The sequence below is a fragment of the Mesoplodon densirostris genome, chromosome 18 (assembly GCF_025265405.1).
Source record: "Mesoplodon densirostris isolate mMesDen1 chromosome 18, mMesDen1 primary haplotype, whole genome shotgun sequence".
In the NCBI taxonomy this organism is placed as follows: Eukaryota; Metazoa; Chordata; class Mammalia; order Artiodactyla; family Ziphiidae; genus Mesoplodon; species Mesoplodon densirostris.
The window spans coordinates 11871635-11892267 of NC_082678.1; the positions used below are offsets into that span (position 1 = coordinate 11871635).

General features: G+C 45.6%; 1 protein-coding gene across 1 annotated transcript in view; it reads right to left on the reverse strand.

The window, feature by feature from the left end:
* PECAM1 (platelet and endothelial cell adhesion molecule 1) overlaps nucleotides 1-20633 on the reverse strand; it is a 38140-nt gene that overhangs the window by 13260 nt on the left and 4247 nt on the right. Inside the window, exons 3-7 of the mRNA XM_060081505.1 lie at nucleotides 15841-16134; nucleotides 11650-11955; nucleotides 8045-8320; nucleotides 4235-4483; nucleotides 2687-2962 (exon numbers count right to left, since the gene is read on the reverse strand). Coding sequence (XP_059937488.1) covers nucleotides 2687-2962; nucleotides 4235-4483; nucleotides 8045-8320; nucleotides 11650-11955; nucleotides 15841-16134 — 1401 coding nt within the window. The remainder of the gene's footprint in view (nucleotides 1-2686; nucleotides 2963-4234; nucleotides 4484-8044; nucleotides 8321-11649; nucleotides 11956-15840; nucleotides 16135-20633) is intronic.

Below are 20633 nucleotides of genomic sequence, written 5' to 3' on the forward strand. Positions count from 1 at the left end.
CACTGCCTTCTCGAGCTCGTCCTGTTTCTCTCCTCCTTTGAATGATCTAAACCAATTGCCTTCATGTCCTCATTTCCCACTTTCTTGTTAGCCTGGAAACCTGACTTCTATCCCTCTGCTTCTGAAACTGCTCTGTATCTCTGGTTTTGAAGAAACTCACAGATGACCTGACCCCTGACTAACTCATCCCTGAGTTCCCTGCAGGTCCAATCCATGGTAGATGTTCCTTCCGTCTTCCCATCCTTGGCCTCCCTACAGCTCTCACCTGTCACCCAGCCCTTCCTTTGGAACTCAGCTTTCCCTGGGCTTCTGTGAAGCCTCACACTCTGATTCTCTTACCTCCTCGCCTGCCACTACCTCTTTATTTACCATTTTTTCTTCTGTTTGCCCCTTAAATGTGGACTTTCTGCAAAATTCAGTCCTCAGTTTGCCGTCTCCATTCTCGTCTTTGGTGATTTCATCTACATTATAGCTTCTATTTGCGAATTTAACACATAAACTTATGGCATTTAATGCCTAGATATATAGCTCTAGTCCAGGTTACTCCCCTGAATTCCAAGTCTTGACTTTTACCTGCACATTTCCACTGAGAAGCCCTGCCAGCCTGTCATTCCCAGCAGATCCAAGAAGAACTCATCTTGCTCCTATAGACAGACCCTTTCACTCCATGTGCAACCATTAAAATTCTGATGCTAAACTGTCTTCCCAAGTATGTTCCTGCTAGTGTCAGAATGAACCAATCAGCAGACCGGCATCTGATTTATGAATCACCCTCTTGTGAGTGCAGGGCGTGGCCAAGACCATGGAGCTGCTGAGAGGGAGCACCAGGCCTGGGATGGGATGGTGGGGGTCAAGCACAAGAGCAGACTCCTGGAGGGTGCAGCCTGACCTGACAGCCTGTGTTCTTGTGAAGCACAAGGGGGTGGTGGCAGGCCAGGCTCAGGAGCCAGACTGCCTGGCCTCAGTTCCCGACCCTACTGCCCACCAGCTGTTTATCTTAAGCCCTAGTTGCCTCATCGTAAAATAAGGATGATATTAACATGGGGCTTACATGGCTGTTGTAAGTATGAATGGGAATAATTTACTAACAAACTTCACACGGGGTTGGACATGTGGTCAGAGCTCAGTAAATATTAGCCACTAATACTGACTCACTTCAAACCAAGAGTTTCACATGGGCTTCTACGTTAGCTTCTTAAGGTATTGTAAGGTCTGAAGTCTCCGCTCCTTCTAACTGACGGGACCAGCAGGTTAATCTTCCCAAGACCCCATTCTCAGCATGCCCTCCTTCTCTCTTCTGGCTCCTCACTGCACACAGGACAAATCCCCAATGCCTAAGGCTGGCAGCTGATGCCTTTCACAGTTAGGCTCAGTTACTCTACCAGTTTATATCCAACGACTCTCCATTCCCAATCTTTCTTTCCAGGCATCTGACTTACCCACAGCCTTTAGAGCTGCTCCCTGGAGCCTTTTGATCACCTATTTGACTAGGCTGGGGACCATCTCTAGCCCTCTCTGCCCACCCACTGTTGAACCCTGGCTCCTGACCCAGCTCTTCCCACTCAAGCTAGATGATATCTTTCATGCCTTAAATTCCTATCACCATCATTGTAAGGAGAGTTCGTGTGACAATTAAACATGGGTTGCCTGGTAACATTTGTTTCTATATTTCTTTGCACTGTTATTCAAATATATTAAAATGTTTCTTCACTATTTAATCAGGAGATCCTGTGTTTATATCATTGTTTATATCCTGTCATTATATCATTGAAAACAAAGAATATGTCTTCTTTTTTTGTATGCTCTATGGCATGAGAGGCTTAATATATATTGATGTTAATTTGAAAAGTATTGTTTCTCTTAGGCTATACATTAATAGTAGGAGGAATCAGGGAGTTCCCTAGTGGCCTAGTAGTTAGGGTTCCGGGCTTTCACTGCAGAGGGCATGGGTTCAATCCCTGGTCGGGGAACTGAGATCCCGCAAGCCACACGGCATGCCCCACCCCCCAAAAAAAATAGTAGGAGAAACTGTTGTCCAACTCAAGATGTTCACATGGCATGTGTAGACAAGCAGTTATTAAACAAAAAGGAGGAGGATGAAGAGGAAGCCTTTTTAAGCTTTTTACAACAAGATGCAGAACGTCTCAGAGATGCAAGTAATGGGCACTCCTAAGTCCTGTGGAAAGGTACAAGACAGAGGCTTGAGGAAAACTATCCATCTCAGGACAATGGTATATTTCTCTTGAGTATGAGAGTCCTAGTGACTGCTAGCCTGAAGCTCTGACTGCTGTGGGTTCCACACATAACAGAATTTGCCCCGCCGAGCGTCCATGGTAGAGAAGAGCTCTGGTCTACAATTCTCAGAGAAGACTGTCAGTTCATCTAAACATGAGCAAATGCTAAGGGAGCCCCAAAGCACAACTTTTGTGCTTCCTCAACTTGGGACACTTTACGCTTATAATTTCAGCAGTTCACTTGAAAGGTTCTGAAAAAGGATGACACTGGCCACACTGATAACCCCCAGATATTTTCTGGCTCCATTTACTCGGGCCTTGGTCTGCTTTGCCACATGTCATGTTCATGGACTTTGCACAAGTACCACCCACTTCTCTTGTCCACCCCAAACCTTTGAAAATGTGAACTAAAGCCCCAGTCCCACATGGATTCTTCTTCCCACATGACTTACCTATCACCTTGACCTGCAGAAGTTCGCTGACCAGTTTGGTATGGGAATGGCAATTATCTGCGATGCAACGGTATTCTACATCTTTCGTTGGGTTATCTTTGAATATTGCGGGCTCATTGGAGCCCATGGTCTGACTCGCCAAAGTCTTACTTGCTTTTGAAAGCTGATAAAAAATGGGTGAGGTTCCGTTTATGGATTGACAACTGACTTCTATGGTCTGTCCTTTTATCACCTCAGACCTGGAGTCATGAAAAATACTGGGCTTGGAAAGCATTTCTAGAACAGAGAGAGAGAAACAATCTGAAGCAAAACATCCAGCCTAAGGGATTCCTTCTCCAAACTCTGGGCTTGGCTTTCTCTGTCATTACTCGAATTTAAAATGCCTGCCTGCCTTATCTACCTTTGGAGAACTCCCTTAAGATTCTTGAGGAGGGAGAGGGAAAGAGAATAATATAAACAAAAAAGGATGACACAAATTCAGGAAGAACATTACATCCCCCTAAATATATGCATATATTTTCACATATCTTATGTGCACATACACACACATTCATATCTTTTTTTTTGTATTGAGAAAAGACACAAGAAAAATATTTAAAAATACAAGTACCCAGACAGAATATATTTTAAAACAAATTCTCAGTGCCTCAGCCTCTCCTGATAGTAAATTTCATGCCTCAGAAACAAGAATTATACTAGGTTATTATTTTAAAATTAGCTTATTTATAAAGCTAATAAAATGAAACGACCTCCTCCCAAGAACTACAACAACAAAAAGAATTACAATGGAATGACCCACATTTGTCTCTTACATTATTTCCTTGTGAGGTAGATGACTGCTAAAATCCTGCTTCGGCTGAGACTAAAATCTTGGCTGGATTTAAACTGAAGGCTAAACTGAAGGATCATGACTGAGTAAGAACAGTGACAGTGACAGCTTGCCTGGTGTTCCACATCCATTTAGAACCCCGCTACTCAAAGTGTGGTCCAGGGCCCAGCAGCACCAGCATCCCCAGGGCACTGGTGAGAGATACAAAACCTGGCCCCGTCCTGACCTGTGCTATCACCGGTTTTGCATGCACATTCAAGTCTAAGAAGCCCAGCTCTGGGTGGTCCAAGTACCTACTTCTGCCCACTGGGAGTCCTAGCCCTTCGGGTGAGCCAGGATAGGGATCCAAAACTGGAACTTAGATCTTAAAGTTTAGTGTCGACTAGGCAGTGTTTCCTCCCTGACCCTTTGGGTGGCTGCCTGTTCAAGCAGCAGAATCTTGCCGATGCAGAGGCCACACCATCAGCATAAAGCCACAACAAAGCCATGAACGTGACTTTTGCCAACGACATTTTCCTTGATGTCTCTCTCCTGTACTCTGAGCAGAAATCCCCACTTGCTGCTGTTTGGTCTCTCGTTTCCACTCCTCCCTCTTTCCCCCGAGTTCTTACCCCGCCTCAGTCTGAACCGCCTTCAGAACAGAGAGGGTGGCGCCTGGCAAAAAATTCCCTTTCTCCCATTCAGTCCCAAACCCTCAGAGCCAGTGAGGACGTACTCACCACACACAGCTATCTGGACCGCGTTGCTACTCTTGACCACCTTGCCAATGCCCGCGATGCAGGTGTATGTCCCACTGTCCCACTCTGAGGCTATCTTAGTGAAATTTTGAGTCTGCGACACAACCATGTCTCCCTTCTGGATGGTGAAGTTGGCTGGAGGTGCTCCTGGGATGGAGCACCACAGGTTCAGGCCTTCCCCCTGATCCAGACGTGTGGCGGAAGATTCCAGCTTTGGCTTGGAAAACAGCTCTGAAAAAAAAACAGTGAGTGGGAATGGGGTGAGATGTTTCTGGATACTGGCCCGAAAACCCGTTTATGGAGAGGCCTTCGGCCCAGCTGATTTTGACAGAACCATTTCCCAACTTCCTACACAAAGTTTTCCTTTGCTTCTCATGTATCTGATGATCACACAATTGAAGAGCCAGGGTTCATTTTTCACCTGGGATTCCAATGGCAGGTTTGCCTCCCTCGTTAATCCAATTTATTTCACAGACATGGATTAGAAAAATTTTGCAACTTGTAATGCAGCAAGTAATGACTCAGACATTCACTCATTTATTCATCCACTCACTCATTTCATTCCCCAGGTATTTATTTCAGGCTATCTCTGTGCTTGGCATAGGAGAGACAGCAATGAAAAAGAAACAGTCCTTGACTCCAAAGTTCTTAAGCCTAGCGGGTGATTCAGATAGTGTTTGCAGTAGTAGCCCCTGCTCTCTGCAACTAGAGAAAAGCCCGTGCACAGCAACGAAGACCCAATGCGGCCAAAAATAAATAATAAATACATAAATTTATTTAAAAATAAATAAATAGGGCTTCCCTGGTGGCGCAGTGGTTGAGAGTCCGCCTGCCGATGCAGGGGACACGGGTTCGTGCCCCAGTCCCGGAAGATCCCACATGCCGCGGAGCGGCTGGGCCCGCGAGCCATGGCCGCTGAGCCTGCACGTCCGGAGCCTGTGCTCCACAACGGGAGAGGCCACAGCAGTGAGAGGCCCGCGTACAGCAAAAAAAAAAAAAAATAAATAAAATAAATAAATAAATAAATAAATAAATAAAAAACATGTAAACAAAAATGCAAAAAATATAAAACAGCTTGCTAGGGTGGGTGCACAGTGGTTTAGAATTAGGAATACAATGTTGTCAGGGAATGTCTGTTTGTAAAGGGGGTAACGTAAACAGACCAGCTGGACCATCATGGGGGTTAACAAGGATGGGTCTTTTGTTCACTCACTGAACAAATATTTACTGAGTTCCTACAATGTGCCAGGCTCTGTGCTAAGTATCAATGTTGTCAGATGAATAGAGCCACAGACCTGGCCTTTCAAGAGCTCACCCAGGGCGGTGGAGAAGGATGCTAAATCTTTATAGTGACGGTTGACGTGAAGACAGGAGAAGAGTGTGATGGGGACTGAGGTGTGACCATGGGACTCTGCCTGGGGGAGCCTAGAGGGAGATGTGAGGCTTGGTCTTTAAGGACAACAGAGGTTTTCCAGTGGCTAAGGGGAAAGGATGTTCCAGGCAGAGCGGGATGGGATGTTTGGAAGCGGGTGGAGTCAAGGTGAAGGCGGCTAAGCCCCTGAATAATGATGTCGAATAGGTGCTTCTCCTACAGGTTGGCTGAAGGATGAATGGGAGCAGAGATGCTTGGGGAACCCCTGCAACCATCCTGGTGTGAGGGCCAGAGTTAGGGTGTGATTGTAGAGACAAGATGACAGGGCAGAGTTGAGAGTCCTGGCAGCACTTGGTGGCAGATTGGGTCTGAAAAGGTGAACAGTGAGGGGTGAAGGAAACCCACTTTCAATCCAAAGACAAATTACTAATTCAATGATTTTTTTGTTCACAAAATTATTGTGATTCTCCAACATCACTATATACAGCCACTTACAGTGAGGCTTGATAGCAACAGAGGAGTGGAAAACCAGATGCGTAAGTGGGCCTGGAGCCATGTCCAACGGCTTGCAGCACTTGAACGTGGGGGTGTTGCCTGCCAGCCCTGGCATGGCTCCGGCAGCTCTACGTGGAACAGGACCACAGAGCACCAGGCTGAGGGGATGGGAAAGGTGAGCCGAGTCTAACACTCTGCTTTCTTGGGCCAGGGAGACTCATCTGGTTGACTTGTATACCCCGCATGACTTGGACTTCTGGATGTGGGGTATCAGCTACAACAATAGTATCTTATGGTCCAAAGATGCTTTATGTTTCCCTCAAGTAGGCTGGCCTGAGGGGTCGGGGTGCTGCTCTAACTGGTGAAACGGCCCATGTGTTTGTCACGTGGTCCCTGCAGCTCCCACAGCAGTACACCCATCCCTTTAATGTAGTTGTTCATTGCATTGCATTCTCATGATCTATTTATGTCTGTGAATTCTTCAAAGGCAAAGCTTGGCCTTAGGCAGCTCCCTATCCCCCAAAAGTTGCCCAGCATACAGAAGGTGCTCAATATATGTTGAACTGAATACTGTTGTCTAATGAGATAATTATATTTTATCAGTGAAAAATATGTGCCGTCAAAACATCTGTCATTCTCAATAATAAACTAAATTGCTAGCAGGGTCCAACACATGCCAATCACCTAGTTGGGTAGTTGGCAGCCTACCTATGATACTGGTGACTGTCACTGTGACTATACACTCTGTGCTTCACACAGAGGAGGCTTTCAGTAAATGAGTGAACAAATGATGAATGAATGAACACTTTCACTTGGGAACCAAGAAGTGCTGACTCTCTCTGTCTCTGAAACACTGTTATCCAATGCTCATCTGTTCATCCAACAAATAGGTATTGAATGCCTAGTATGTGCCAGGCACTGTTCTAGGTGTTAAGAATATAGCACTGGATAAAATAGATAATGTTCCTGCCCTCATCAGCTTACATTCTAGTGCCTGGATACATACAGTACGCGGGAAGAGGCAGAGGCCACACGGCTTATGTGATCTTTGCTCCCCAACCAGGGATCAAACCTGGGCCCCAGCAGTGAAAGGGCCAAGTCCTAACCACTGGACCATCAGGGAATTCCCAAGGTAGAGTACTTTTGGAAAAGTAAAGCCAGGAAAAGGAGGAAGGAGTCCAAGGGAACTTTTAGGTACATGGGTTTGGAACTCTAACAGGCCTGGGGGTGACCCTTGCTCTGCCACTTGGCAGCCCTCTAATTGCTGGGTGAGTGACCTAACCTCTCAGCTTCAGCTTCCACCTCCATAAAGCCAGAATCATAATTCTTACCTTATACTACAGTTGTGAACTTGAAATGAAAATATATGTAAACCAGGCACACAGTATTCAACAAAGAGGAACTGGGACTAGTAGTTTTGAGTTTAGTAATGCTTTCTCATTCCTGACCCTGTCATAGGACCTGCACATGGATACAGGGATCTAGCATAGTATTTGGCACAGAGGAAAGAAAAACGTGATGTAATAATAGAAACACCAGCTGACAAATATTTCACCGAGTGCTTACTCTATATGCGGCCCTTTATGGCAGGGTGATGTCATTTGGTCCTTGTAAGAGTCCTAGAGGGCTGTCATTATCCCCATCTCAGAGTTGTGGCAAGGAGAAGGTCAATAACGCACCCAAGGTCACAGAGGTACTGAGTGCCCGGGTTGGGATCTGATGCCACAACCTGCACCCTCAATCACCACAGTGAATGGTTTACTTGCTCTGTACTGACTTTTCCCCACCAGCACCATGGCCCTGCCTGAGCACATTCATTCAGACCAGCAGGAGCAGAAGGGTCAGCTTTCACTGTCCATCCTGGATTTCAGCACAGCAGCTTCTTGAGCCCGCCATATGCCGACACCCTCCAGCAGCAGCCCTACCTGTTATGTTGACCACGATGCTGCTGACCTTGGATATGCGGCTGGCTTCCACTTTGCACGTGTAGTTGCCGTTGTGCTCCACCATGGCCATCACTGAGTACACAGCCTCGTTGCCGTGCCTGCTGTGTGCTACAATCACCTTGTCCTTCTGGATTATGATTTCCGGAAATGACTGGGCCAGGTGCGTCACTTGAATGGTGCACTTGATGTGGAGATCATCCCCTTCTATGATCGTTCCCTTGGGGCTGATGTGGAACTTGGGATTAGAGAAGGATTCTACAAGAAGAGGACAAGCTGGTTGGATTCAGGTTCAAACCTGGGTGAGGGGGAAAGGCACTTCCCTCCCCTTTTCTGTTCTTTTTCATACCAACCACAGTTTTTCCTTATTAATTAAAAAAATTCAACCTTTCCTCTCAAAAACCTTAGCCTAGGCTGCTTTGATGCTCCCTCCCCTCTCGCTCATTCTTGCATCTTCAGCCTTCTTCTTAACTTCAGTTCTCTAACTTTCTTGAGCTTCCAGAAGGCCAAACCATCTTCCCTAGATCTCATCTACAGAACTTTCTTCAAATGACCTCAGAAATAATCACAGCAGTGACAAACAGACTCTCCCCCTGCCCAACAAGGATTTCCTAGGTAATTATCACACCATTTCATGGGCCTCTGGCATTTCAGCCTAGATATTCCATCGCTTTCCAAAGTGCAGCTTCGTGGAAATGCATATTTAAATAACCGTATGCCTCCCAAAAGTGATTTCTAATCTATTCTACCTCTTTTTTAAAAATACTGGTTGTGACAGACTAAATTGATTTCATGACTCATGCAGTTTGAAAAACACTGCTTTAATAAAATATGGGTAAGATATCAGGGTGTCGGATCTTCAGGAGATGGTGAGAGAAATAGGGCCAGGCCTTTGCTCCCACCAGAAAAACAGCAGTGCGTAAGGGAGTATGTACACAGATTACAACTATGTAAAATGCAGATAAGAACATTAAAAAATGTCAAAAGTGAATTCAGAGTAATATAATACTTTAATATTATTTTTTTTTACTGTAAAGTCATTTAAATTCACCATAAAAAGGTATAATTAAAAAAAAGTCTTTTCCTGAGTAAAAGTCAAAAAGAGAGAGCGTCTAACTAACTCCAGATGCACCAGAGATCTAAATGCAGAAGAAAAAAAACCATTAAAGCACAGAAACAGTAAAAGAAAACATAGGTGCATTTTTTCTTTAATAATCTTGGAGTGTGGAGGAACTTTAGGTGTGAATCACAGAACTGGATACCGTAAGGAAAAAAGAGGCATAGTTTTTTTTTTTTTTTTTGGCTGTGCTGTGCAGCTTGTAGAATCTTAATTCCCAGACCAGGGATCGAACCTGGGCCTATGGCAGTGAAAGTGCTGAGTCCTAACCACTAGACAGCCAGGGAATTCCCAAAAGATGCATAAATTTGATTAACTAAAGATTAAAAGCTTCTTCATGGAAATAAAAAATAGGACACATGACAAACTGAGTAAAATATTTGCATAGTACCTGACAAAGAGCACATTCCTTTAATTTATAAAGGGCTCAAACCAATCAACCAGAAGTGGTAAATATGGGCAAAGTGTGTATGAACAGGCAGTTTATGGGGGCGGACATGTAACAGACCAATAAACATAAAAAGCATACTCAACCTCACGGAAGACCAAAGAAATACAAATCACAGCAATGATATATCACTGCACCTCAATCAGATTGCCAAAAATAACAAAACATTGATAATATTCTGTGTTGGTGAGGATGTGGGAAAATGGAACACTTTTTTTTTTTTTTTTGCCGTACGCGGGCCTCTCACTGTTGTGGCCTCTCCCGTTGTGGAGCACAGGCTCCGGACGCGCAGGCTCAGCGGCCATGGCTCACGGGCCCAGCCGCTCCGCGGCATATGGGATCCTCCCAGACCGGGGCACGAACCCGTATCCCCTGCATCGGCAGGCGGACTCTCAACCACTGCGCCACCAGGGAGGCCCAGAAAATGGAACACTTTTGATGGAAATGTTCATCCATTTGGAGGAGCACTTTGGCGATATCTTTCAATACTGAAAATGCACAAAACATTTGAATCCGCAATTTGACCAATAAATAATAATAAAATACTCACGAAAGTACAGAAGGTATAAGTATGTATAAGTTATAAGTATAAGCAAGATTGTCTTAATAGCAAAAACGTGGGGAAATACCTAAATGTCCATCAATAGAAAACGAGGCAAATATATTAGGGCACAGGATTCCAAGTTGCCACTAAAATGATAAAGATCTATATTTCTTGATATGGACAAAAGTCCATATATGTTATGGTTGTTAAAAAGAAGTTATAAGATAGAATGTTTGACTGGTCCTTTTTTTTTGTAAAAACAAGCAAAAATTGTGTGTGTACGTGATGAATGAGCAGAACAAGTCTAGAAGACCACACAAGGGTTTTCTCTGAGTAGTGGTACTTACTATGAAGACTGTCACTTTATACTTTATATAGTACCATATTTTCTGAAAATTTAACCCACACCACGTATTATAATAAGAAACATATCGTATATAAAAAATACTATATATTATATATACATAATACTATATAGTAAATATATACACAAAATAAAGTATTATGCATACACAATGGGCAGAAGTGAAGTAAGGTACCAAAAGCAGAGGGTCGTTTATGATAAGCTTTAGGGCTCCTATCCCGAATACATTTGCGGCTCTCTGCAGTAGACTGTGCCTTCTCCTGATTCCTCCCTGCTTCACAACTGCTTCCCTCTCAGGTCACCGGGAGCTGCTCGTTGCCAAACCTGGAGCTCTGAGCTCTCTGTCCTGGACACTGACACCCAGGCTCCCCTCTGCTGTTGCCTTTCTCTCCTGAGAGCATTTCTCAGGTCACCTCATTTGTTTCCTATTTGTCCAATGTCTTGGGGATGGAAGGGCGGGTAGAAGAGTGGAGTCCCTCATCAAATGTGGGAGGCAGAGGGACTTCCCTGGGGGTCCAGTGGGTGAGACTCCACGCTCTCAATGCAGGGGGGCCCAGGTCCGATCCCTGGTCAGGGAACTAGATCCCGCACGCATGCCGCAACTAAAAGTCCGCATGTCGCAACTAAAAAAGATCCCGCGTGCTGCAACTAAGACCCAGCGCAGCCAAAATAAATAAATTAAAAAAAAAAAAAAAAAACCTGGGCGGCAAAGGCTGAGGACCTGGCCCCCCTTCCCTCTGGATCCCCTCCAGACCCTACTTCCTGGTGTCTGATCCTCAGTGGCTTAAAGCCATGGTTTCCAAACTGCAGGTCACACAAGGCATCATGTCAGGGAGTCAAGGCCAGTGCTTTAAAAAACTGAAAGAGAACAGAAAGAAAAATAGCAAAACGCATCATATATTAAGGTTAAGTGTTGTTAGGAAATATATATGTATATATATATTTTTTTAACTGTGTCACAGTCAAAAAGTTTGAAAAACATAAAGTGATGAAGAGCAGTCTTGAGACAGCGGTCCAGCCAGAAGGCCCCATCCCCTTTCCAATTCTGGGCTCTCTCTCCCCAGACCAAACCAGCAAACCAGAAGAATGATAAAAAGGAGAGTAGGACTCTGACCCCTCACGGTGACCAGTTCACTCCTGATGGATCTAGAGGGCTCCACGTGGGTTCCGGAAACGATCCTAGCTTGACATTGGAACCATATAGCATGGTCTTGCTCCTCAACTGTGAATTTCAGCGTCACAAAATTCTGGTTCTGGGAAGTTTTTTCTCTTTTTTGCTTGACGCCTTTTACATTTAGTTCGAATTTTTCAATTGTGAAATGTATTGGAGCCTTTTCCTCCGGGACAGAGCAGTTGACCATCACGACCCCGCCTTCTATGACCTCCTTCTTGTCCAGCGTCACCCTGGGATCGGACACTCCTTTGGGGGAAGAGAAAGTCCGTTAGTATGTTTGCTCCAGTGGCACAAGCATCCCTCAGCTGAGTCACTGTGGCTGAGCCATCGGAGGGTTCTTTTGTTTTGTTCCCAGAACCTCAGTGCTACCTACCAGGTAATTATTGAGCGAGTATGTTTCCAGCACCGTACCAGGTACGGTATATTTTATATTTGAAAAATATAAAATATGTTTAAGATGTGGTTGGTGCTTTCAATGTTTATAACTCCATTGGGAAGGCAATCATCCCAACTGATACAGTTAAAAACAAAACAAAACAGCCAGTATTTATGGATATTATTGTGATTGTTGTTATAATTTATTGAATGCCTACCACAAGCTAGGATTGACTTTATATCCATGACCCGATTTTCTAATTCTCATAATAAAACTCTTGGGTGGGCAGGAAAGAGAAAAGTATGCCCATTTTACAGATGAAGAAGGTAATACTCAGAGAGGTTCAAGACTCATCCAAAAGCTCACAGCCGTCAAGCCCCAGAGCTGAGACTCGACTCCAGGTCTGTGTGACTCCAGAGCCAGAGGTTGGAGGGCCAGGGGAGAGGAGGGAGGCGTGGCCTCTCAGTTCAAAAAGCAAAGCTGAAAATAACTAAGCACCAGAGTGTGTCATAGAGACAGTGAGTGACGAAGCAGTCGGGAAAGGAGGAGGCCCTCTTTGCCTGGGGGGATCAGAGAAGATCCTAGAAAGGAATAGGGCCTGAGAGGAATCTTGAAGGGAGGGGGTTATTTGGACACATGAGGTGGGATGAGGGCTAAGGACAGGCATTTCAGGGCGCACATGTGCATGGGGATCTGCTTGTGCCAAGTGATAGGAGTGGCTTTTCAGGAGGGCCATCCGGAGCCAAGGAAGGGCTGGAGGGGAAAATACAATGGGTGATGAGCCAAGGTCAGATTCGGGGGAGCCAGGAGAGCCTGGCAGAGACTAGATGTCCCATCCAGGCCCCGTGGTCTGGGGATCATGAATTCCACCTTGGAGTCAGACAGACTTGCTTGTATCCTAAAACTGCCTCTTCCTGGATGTGCCACCTCCCCCAGTCACCTAAGACTCATGAACCATTTTTCTTGACCCACCCAGGTCAGAGATGGAGGGCTGTCCTCTTGGGAAGGAGATCTGTACTGTGTTCTCACCACTGCTGTTACTTCTGGTGGCAGCTGTTTGAAAAGGTGTTTCCCTGCCCCACACGAGGTCCGCAAGGGACGGGGTCATGTCTTATTCATGGTTGGGTCCTCAGCCTGGCTCAGAGTGGGCACTCGATAAATGGTTGATGAATGAATGAATTGCCTTTGGTCTACTTCAAAACCCTATCATAATAATCAAGAGTTGGACAGGCCAACTGTGGAGTCAGATAGATCTTGGTTCTCATTCTGGCTCTGCCTTCTATGGGACCAGTCCACCCAACCTCTCCGAGCACCAGCAGCCACACCTGTACATGGGAGGGACCAGGCTTATCTGCCAGTGCAATTGCAGGAGGAAAACATGTGTAAAGCACTTAGAACTGTTTATCTCATGAGGGCCTGATAAGTGGTATTTCTTATTACTGGAGGTAATGATAGTATGAATGACTATTCTGATCACAGAAGTGAGCTCAAAAGTGCAGAAATGACAGTTATGTCAGCAGCTGTCAAGGAGGCACAGGGCTGAATTCACACACTGTATCCATTAAATCATCCAAGTTTGCCAGCGCATTTCTTTTCAACGTACATTTCCCAAACTCTTGGCCTGCCAATCTTTCCTCATCACTAACGTGAATACCTGGACCTGTTGGCTCCTCCCCTGTCTGCAGTGGAGATGGAGGAGGGCTGGTCTGCATCCCTGTGGCTGTTGCCCCTGGTGACACAAAGGGATGTCTGGCCAGCTGTGCCCCGACAGACCAGAGGACACCCAGGGAGGAACTGGCCTGGGGGGTGAGGCAGTCACGTTCTCCCGTGTGAGCCTCAAAGCCTGACGGGAAGGTGGCCAGAGGTTGTATACTTTTGAACGGAAAACGCCCCCAAACACTTGCCCACTGGTTCTTCCTGCTTCTTGTTTGATGAAAGGGTTATTTCTTTCTAAGGATGGTCTGGGCAAGCATCTCGCACACGACGGGCCATTCATTCATCCAACACCCCATCATTAAGAAGGCTTCATCTGCTACCCATTTAATCCTCAAAACAAAACAACCGGGACTTCCCTGGTGGCTCAGTGGTTAAGAATCCGCCTGCCAATGCAGGGGACATGGGCTTGAGCCCTGGTCCCCGGAAGATCCCACATGCTGTGGAGCAACTAAGCCCGTGTGCCACAACTACTGAGCCTGCACGCCTAGAGTCCGCAAGCCACAACTACTGAGCCCATGAGCCACAACTACTGAAGCCCGTGCACCTAGAGTCCATGCTCCGCAACAAGAGAAGCCACCCCACAGCAATGAAGAGTAGCCCACGCTCACCGCAACTTGAGAAAGCCCATGCGCAGCAACGAAGACTCAATGCAGCCCAAAATAAATAAATAAATTTATATAAAAAAAAAAAAAAAACACAAAGCAAGCTTCAAGGGTACACGCAGATTCCCAGTGATCTCTATTTTAGAGACAGGACATGAAGACCTGTCTTCAGGAGGTCGGAGAATTTGACCGAGGGGCACTCTGCTGGGTTGGCAACCTCTTTCTCAGCCTCTGCGCTTTCACTCTTATGCTACATCCCTTTTCTCTGTCCCACTTCACCATCAAGCAAATTCCCACACGATCTTCTATATCTGGACCCAGCGTCCCTTCTTCCAGGAAGCCGTCCCTAACTTCACTAGGCAGAATTGTTTCCTCCCACCGCTGTGCTCCCAAGGCGCTCAGATCAGATGACCGTTGGACCTCAATGATTTGTTTACTTGTCTCTCTTCCCCACAGGACTGTAACTGCGTCCAGAGCTAGGACCTGTCTGATGCATTTTCATGTATAGTATCTATTTTTTTTTTCCTGACTTGCAGCCTTGGGACATGCTTCTTGAAGGAGTAAATCAATGAATGAATGGATGGATGGAACTCTATGACCCAAATTTCCCACAATGATATTTCTCTTGTTTTTCCATCTCTATTTCTACTTGCTGTTTTCAACTGTTTATTCCACAGTCATTTATTGAGTGCCTACTATGAGCCAGATTTTTGTTTGTTTGTTTGAGATACAAAAATAGACCAAACACCATCTCTTCCCTCAGGATGTCATAATCCAGAAGGGCAGACAGATATGTGAGAAAGTTGCAATATCGAGTGAAATAGTAATTGCGGCTTATTGGAAACTCATTATGTGCTGGAAATTGCACTAAGCTCTTTACTAACAGGATATCTTTTAATCCTCTCAATAACTTCCTGAGCTCGTTAGTATTATTATCTCCATTTTACTGATGAGAATTTTAAAGTGTAGAGAGGTTAAGGACTTGTCCAGATTGGAATCTAGGCAGAGTGACTGCAGAATCCAGAGTCAACACTCAGCCCCATGACCTTGATACAAATACCACTGAAGGCAGAGAGAGCATAAAAGCTGTAAGGACTGGGACCATGGGAGAGATCAGTTTTGTTTGGGAAAGTGTCAGAGAAGAGATCACTGAGTTGAGTGTTGAAGGAGAAATAGTTCACGAGGAGATGAGATGAAGAGGGTATTCCAGGGAGAGAAAAGAGCACATGCAAAGGCATGGAGGTGAGGAAAAGCCTGGTGTACTGGGAGCATGTCTAATGCCTGCATTTCCAGGTTAGGAAAATGTCAGGCAGATGAGTGAGACGGATGATGGCCAGGCAGGTAGGTCCGGCGTTATGACTCAGTCAGTCACCATTCTGGCTCCTGCATGTGTTCACGCTTCACCTGCCTGAGCTGTGTTCCATTCCAGGGACTCACCTCTCACCAACACCTGGTACTCCGCAGTCGTTTTCTCCTTGTTGTTCAGGATCACAGTGCATTTATATGTCCCTGCGTCATAGACCCGGGCTTGGGCGATAAAATAACTCTCTGTGTTCTCCATGGAGGAGACGTTGTGAAACAGCACGTCATCCTTATAGAACAGCACCTGGTGCTGAGGCTTGACACTCGAGGTGGTGCTAACATCCACGACGCACTGCAGGGTCAGGTTCTCCCCGTTGTGCACCTCCTGCTTCGGCAGGATCTGCATCTGGATGCTGTTGATGGTGAAAGCTAAAGGCCAAGGCAAGGAGAGCAGACACACCTGTTATCTCAGAAACAACGTCACCCCATCAGATTGGTATCATCACATCCACGCAGTATAGTTTCCAGGGGTCCCAGGTGAGTAGTGACTGTGTGTGGCGGGTCAAGCACGAGGCAGCTGATACTAAGCTGCTCATATTCCCACCATGACAAGGTGGCAGTCTTCGGAGTGTGACAAATAAAACATGTCCATAAGATGTATGCAGCCTGTGAGCTGCCACATGGTGGCCCCTGGAGAGAGCATAGGATTCAAGCAGACAAACGTTCAAGTCCTGGCTCATCACTTACTGTGTGACCTTGGGTGATTAACCTCTCTGAGCTCAACTTTCTCATCTATAAAATGGGGTTATAATACCTACATAGTAAGTTGTTGTAAGACTTACAGAAGAGGAGCAGGAAATTACCCAGTGATTTCCTGGGTATACCAGTGCCTGGTACACGGTAATTGCTTGATAAATGATAGCTACCACCATTCCGAAATCACATGCTCACGTCCAGGAACTGTTCCCCCAACCCCACTCCACCCACCCACCCCCGCCTGAACAAACTAGCACAGTCTCAACTGGTGTTTTCTAGCTGATGAAGTCAGAAGCCTCACCAGATGGATGAGAACTTGAAACCACTTTTTCTCATGCATCTTGCTTCCCGTTTTTGCTCTGGCTGCTAAAAAGTATAAGCCCCAAATTTTACCTCTAGCAACCTTTGGGATGCATTTTTCTGTGCTAAAAGAGTCACCGTTTTATCTGACTGCCATATTTTCCTCTCATTCTGATTTCCTTATTTATTTTATCCTATTGAACAATAATACATATTTTTTTATAAGTGGTCTCAAATCATTTTACAAACAAAAAAAGGTATAGCAAGGTGGCTGGCCAGAGATACTGGCAAAAAATCGTCTTTCTTTCTCTTTTAATAACGTCAAACTGTTTTTGAACACCTTAGCATTTAACTTGTCTATAATATGTCTCAGGTTTTAAACGGAATACAACAATCCATCCTTGTGCCTTTTCTTCTGAGCAATTAATTTAACAAAGAATGGCATCTGATTAGTCATGAGACGAAACAAGATGATTGTTTAAATTTATTTCTTACAGCAGTAATCTTTAGAATTCCCTTTTCTGTCTTTCTGTATTCCTTACTAGCTCCTGGTCTGAGGAGCTTGCTGGGGGAGCTCTCGGAGCAGAAGTTTCTTTGAACCATGTTTAGTTTCCCATCGATTAACACGTCCCCTTCCCAGGTAGGGACAGGCAAGTCTCCCTATTCCTTCAGTACCTCCTTCTTCACTTTACGCCCTGCTGTTTAGTACAGTGATTCTATCAGGAGATGGTAAAGAGCAGAAGATGAGTGCAGAGTCAGACTTCCTGGGCCAAATCCCATCTCTGCTCACAAACTGTGTGGCTTTTAGTAAGTTACTGAGCTTCTCTGAGCCTCAGTTTGTTTATCCATAGAATGGACATAATAACAGTAAGTGTAAATGAGAACCTGAGTTTAAGTTCTTGGAGCACAGTTCCTGGCACAGATGAATTGCCTGCAAAATGTTAGCTAGATTCTGTCAGTCACAGATATAATACCAGCTCTTGAGTCTTGAGGTCTCTAAAAGTCTTTCTTGAAATCATATTTCTAGTCAATTTTTTCAGAAAAAAAACAAACAATTTTTTAATTTCCCAGGTGAATTACAGAAACTTCTCCAGACTCCCGGTGTTAGTCATCCCACTGTGTTGGGCTACTTTAGTGTCATCATGCTGAATGAAATGCATACCCATGGCTGGTACACCCCAGACTGGGACACAGAACTAGGTACAGGAAGAAAGCAAGTCAGGCACACCGGTCCCAACCCCTGATCCCACAGTCATTAGCTGGGTGTCACTGGGAGTTACTTAACCTCTCCAGGCTACCACCTCTCCTCCTATAAAGTAGGAACACTAATACTTGCGTTCCCTGGTATTTTAATCTTGAACAATGATGGAACCAAGGTGGCTGAGAGCACTGAAGGGGCAGGTTTGTATTGCCCGATGCCTGGCCCCTGACTGACACCTCCTTCCTGCTTCCTCAGCACCATTCATTCAGCAGACATTGAAGGGGGCGTCTCTGTGCCAGGCACTGCACCCAGTACTGGGGGTTCAGAGAAGGGTAAGATTGGCACAGTTTCTGCCCACCTAGGGCTCATAGTCTGCATTTCACAGTTCTTCCCTATTCCAGGCCTTCTAGCCTCAGCGCCAGCCCTGCCTGGGTCTCCTACCGACCATCCCTAGGGAGCTCTACCACTGTTTAACAATTTTAAAGCAAACTTGGCTAAAGCATCAGGTAGCAATTTTTTAGAGAGGATGATGTGCACTAGCACAAGACGCTTCCGCCTACCTTGCTTTTCTAAGCAAATCTAATATACATCTGCTTAATAAATTAACGCAGCTGATTCCCTGGTAGGAACCACACACTTCCATGGCCAGCGGGAGCAGACAAGGAAGAAGAAAGGAAGGCAGGACATGGGATTTCCCTGACAGTCCAGTGGTTAGGACTCCGCAGTCCCACTGCAGGGGGTACGGGTTCGATCCCTGGTCGGGGAACTAAGATCCCACATGCTGTGCGGTGCGGCCAAAAGAATTAAAAAAAAAAAAAAAAAAAAAAAGAAGGCAGGACAGGAGAAGGAAAAGCATTTTTTAAAATTATTCAAGATACAGGGCTTCCTTGGCGGTGCAGTGGTTAAGGATCCCCCTGCCGATGCAGGGGACAGGGGTTCGAGCCCTGGTCCGGGAAGATCCCACATGCAGCAGAGCAACTAAGCCCATGTGCCACAACTACTGAGCCTGCGCTCTAGAGCCCGTGAGCCACAACTACTGAGCCCGTGTGCCACAACTATTGAAGCTCATGCACCTAGAGCCCATGCTCCACACCAAGAGAAGCCACTGCAGTGAGAAGCCTGAGTGCACCGCAATGAAGAGTAGCCCCTGCTCGCTGAAACTAGAGAAAGCCCACACGCAGCAACGAAGACCCAATGCAGCCATAAATAAATAAATAAATATATATATATATATATTAAAAAAAATTATTCAAGATACGGATCCCAGCTCATTGACTTGATGCAACAGAACAGCAGCCTAGATTTTATCACCATGACCACCACCCTTCTGGTATCCAGCCTTCAAGATGTGCCCCCGTGAGCCTTGCCTTCTGCTATCACACCCACATATGGTCCTTTCCCACATCAGACCAGGGTTGGTCTTATGACCAACAATACAGCAGAAGTGCCAGTAGGTGACTTTTGAGATTAGTTTATAAAAGACATTGCAACTTTCATCTTGGTCACTCTTTCCTTTTCTGGGATCATTCACTCTGGACAAAGCCAGCTGCCATGTCATGAGCACCCCTCTGGAGAGGCCCACATGGTGAGGAACAGCCTCATGAGTGGGCTTAAAAGCAGATTCCCCAGCGTCAGACAAGCCCTCAGATAACTGTAACCCTGACCAACATTTTATCTGCCATCTCCTGACAAACCCTGAGTCAGAACCACCCAACTAAGCCATTCCCAGTTTCCTGACCCTCAGAAACTGTGAGATAATAAATTGTTATCTTAAGCCACTAAGTTTTGGATAATTTGTTAAGGAGCAATAGATAACAAACACACCACCCAACCTTCAAATATCTCTACCTGACTGATGTAGAGAACAAATGTATAGACACCAAGGGGGGAAAGTGGCGGGGGGCTGGTGGTGGTGTGATGAATTGGGAGATTGGGATTGACATGTATACACTAATATGTATAAAATGGATAACTAATAAGAACCTGCTGTATAAAAAAATATAAAATTCAAAAATTCAAAAAAAATCTCTACCTGATTATTAAGATAATATGGAAAATATTATCCTCTTTGTGAATAAACTTTCCAGGAACAGCCAGTAGTGAGACCTGTGTGTAGGTCTCACTATTTACACGATAGAGTGATTGCTACAACCCGGGCCTCCCGGAGGTTCACAGATGGGTGTCAGGGGGCCCATGAATCACCTCTGATTATATACAAGTATGCGTTTCTTTGGAGACAGGACACAAAATGTGCAGAACTGTAACGGAAGGACAGGGTTGTAGAATAACCTAAAGAGGCCAGATCTTTTCAACCTGGAGAGATGAGGGGCTGATGGAGACGATCCAAGTAACAAAGTCACCACAGCACAGATAAGGCACCTAGGGACCACAGCGCCAAATCCCCAAATTCTAAAACAAAGGGACCTGTTTCCCTCTACCTCAGGCTACCCGTCAGCGGATGCTGATGCTCCAGGGAAGATGAGACATCATGACTCAGCCAGCCACTCGGCCCTCAACCTGGAAATGACTCAGAAAGAAAGGGGGGAGTGGGTAGAGAAGGAGGGGCCCCCCATCCTTGTCAGGAAAATCCAGGGAGCCATGAAGCATGGAGGCTCTGATGAACTGCAGTGCTCAGCATGGAGTGTGCTGACCCAGCTCATCTGAATCTCAA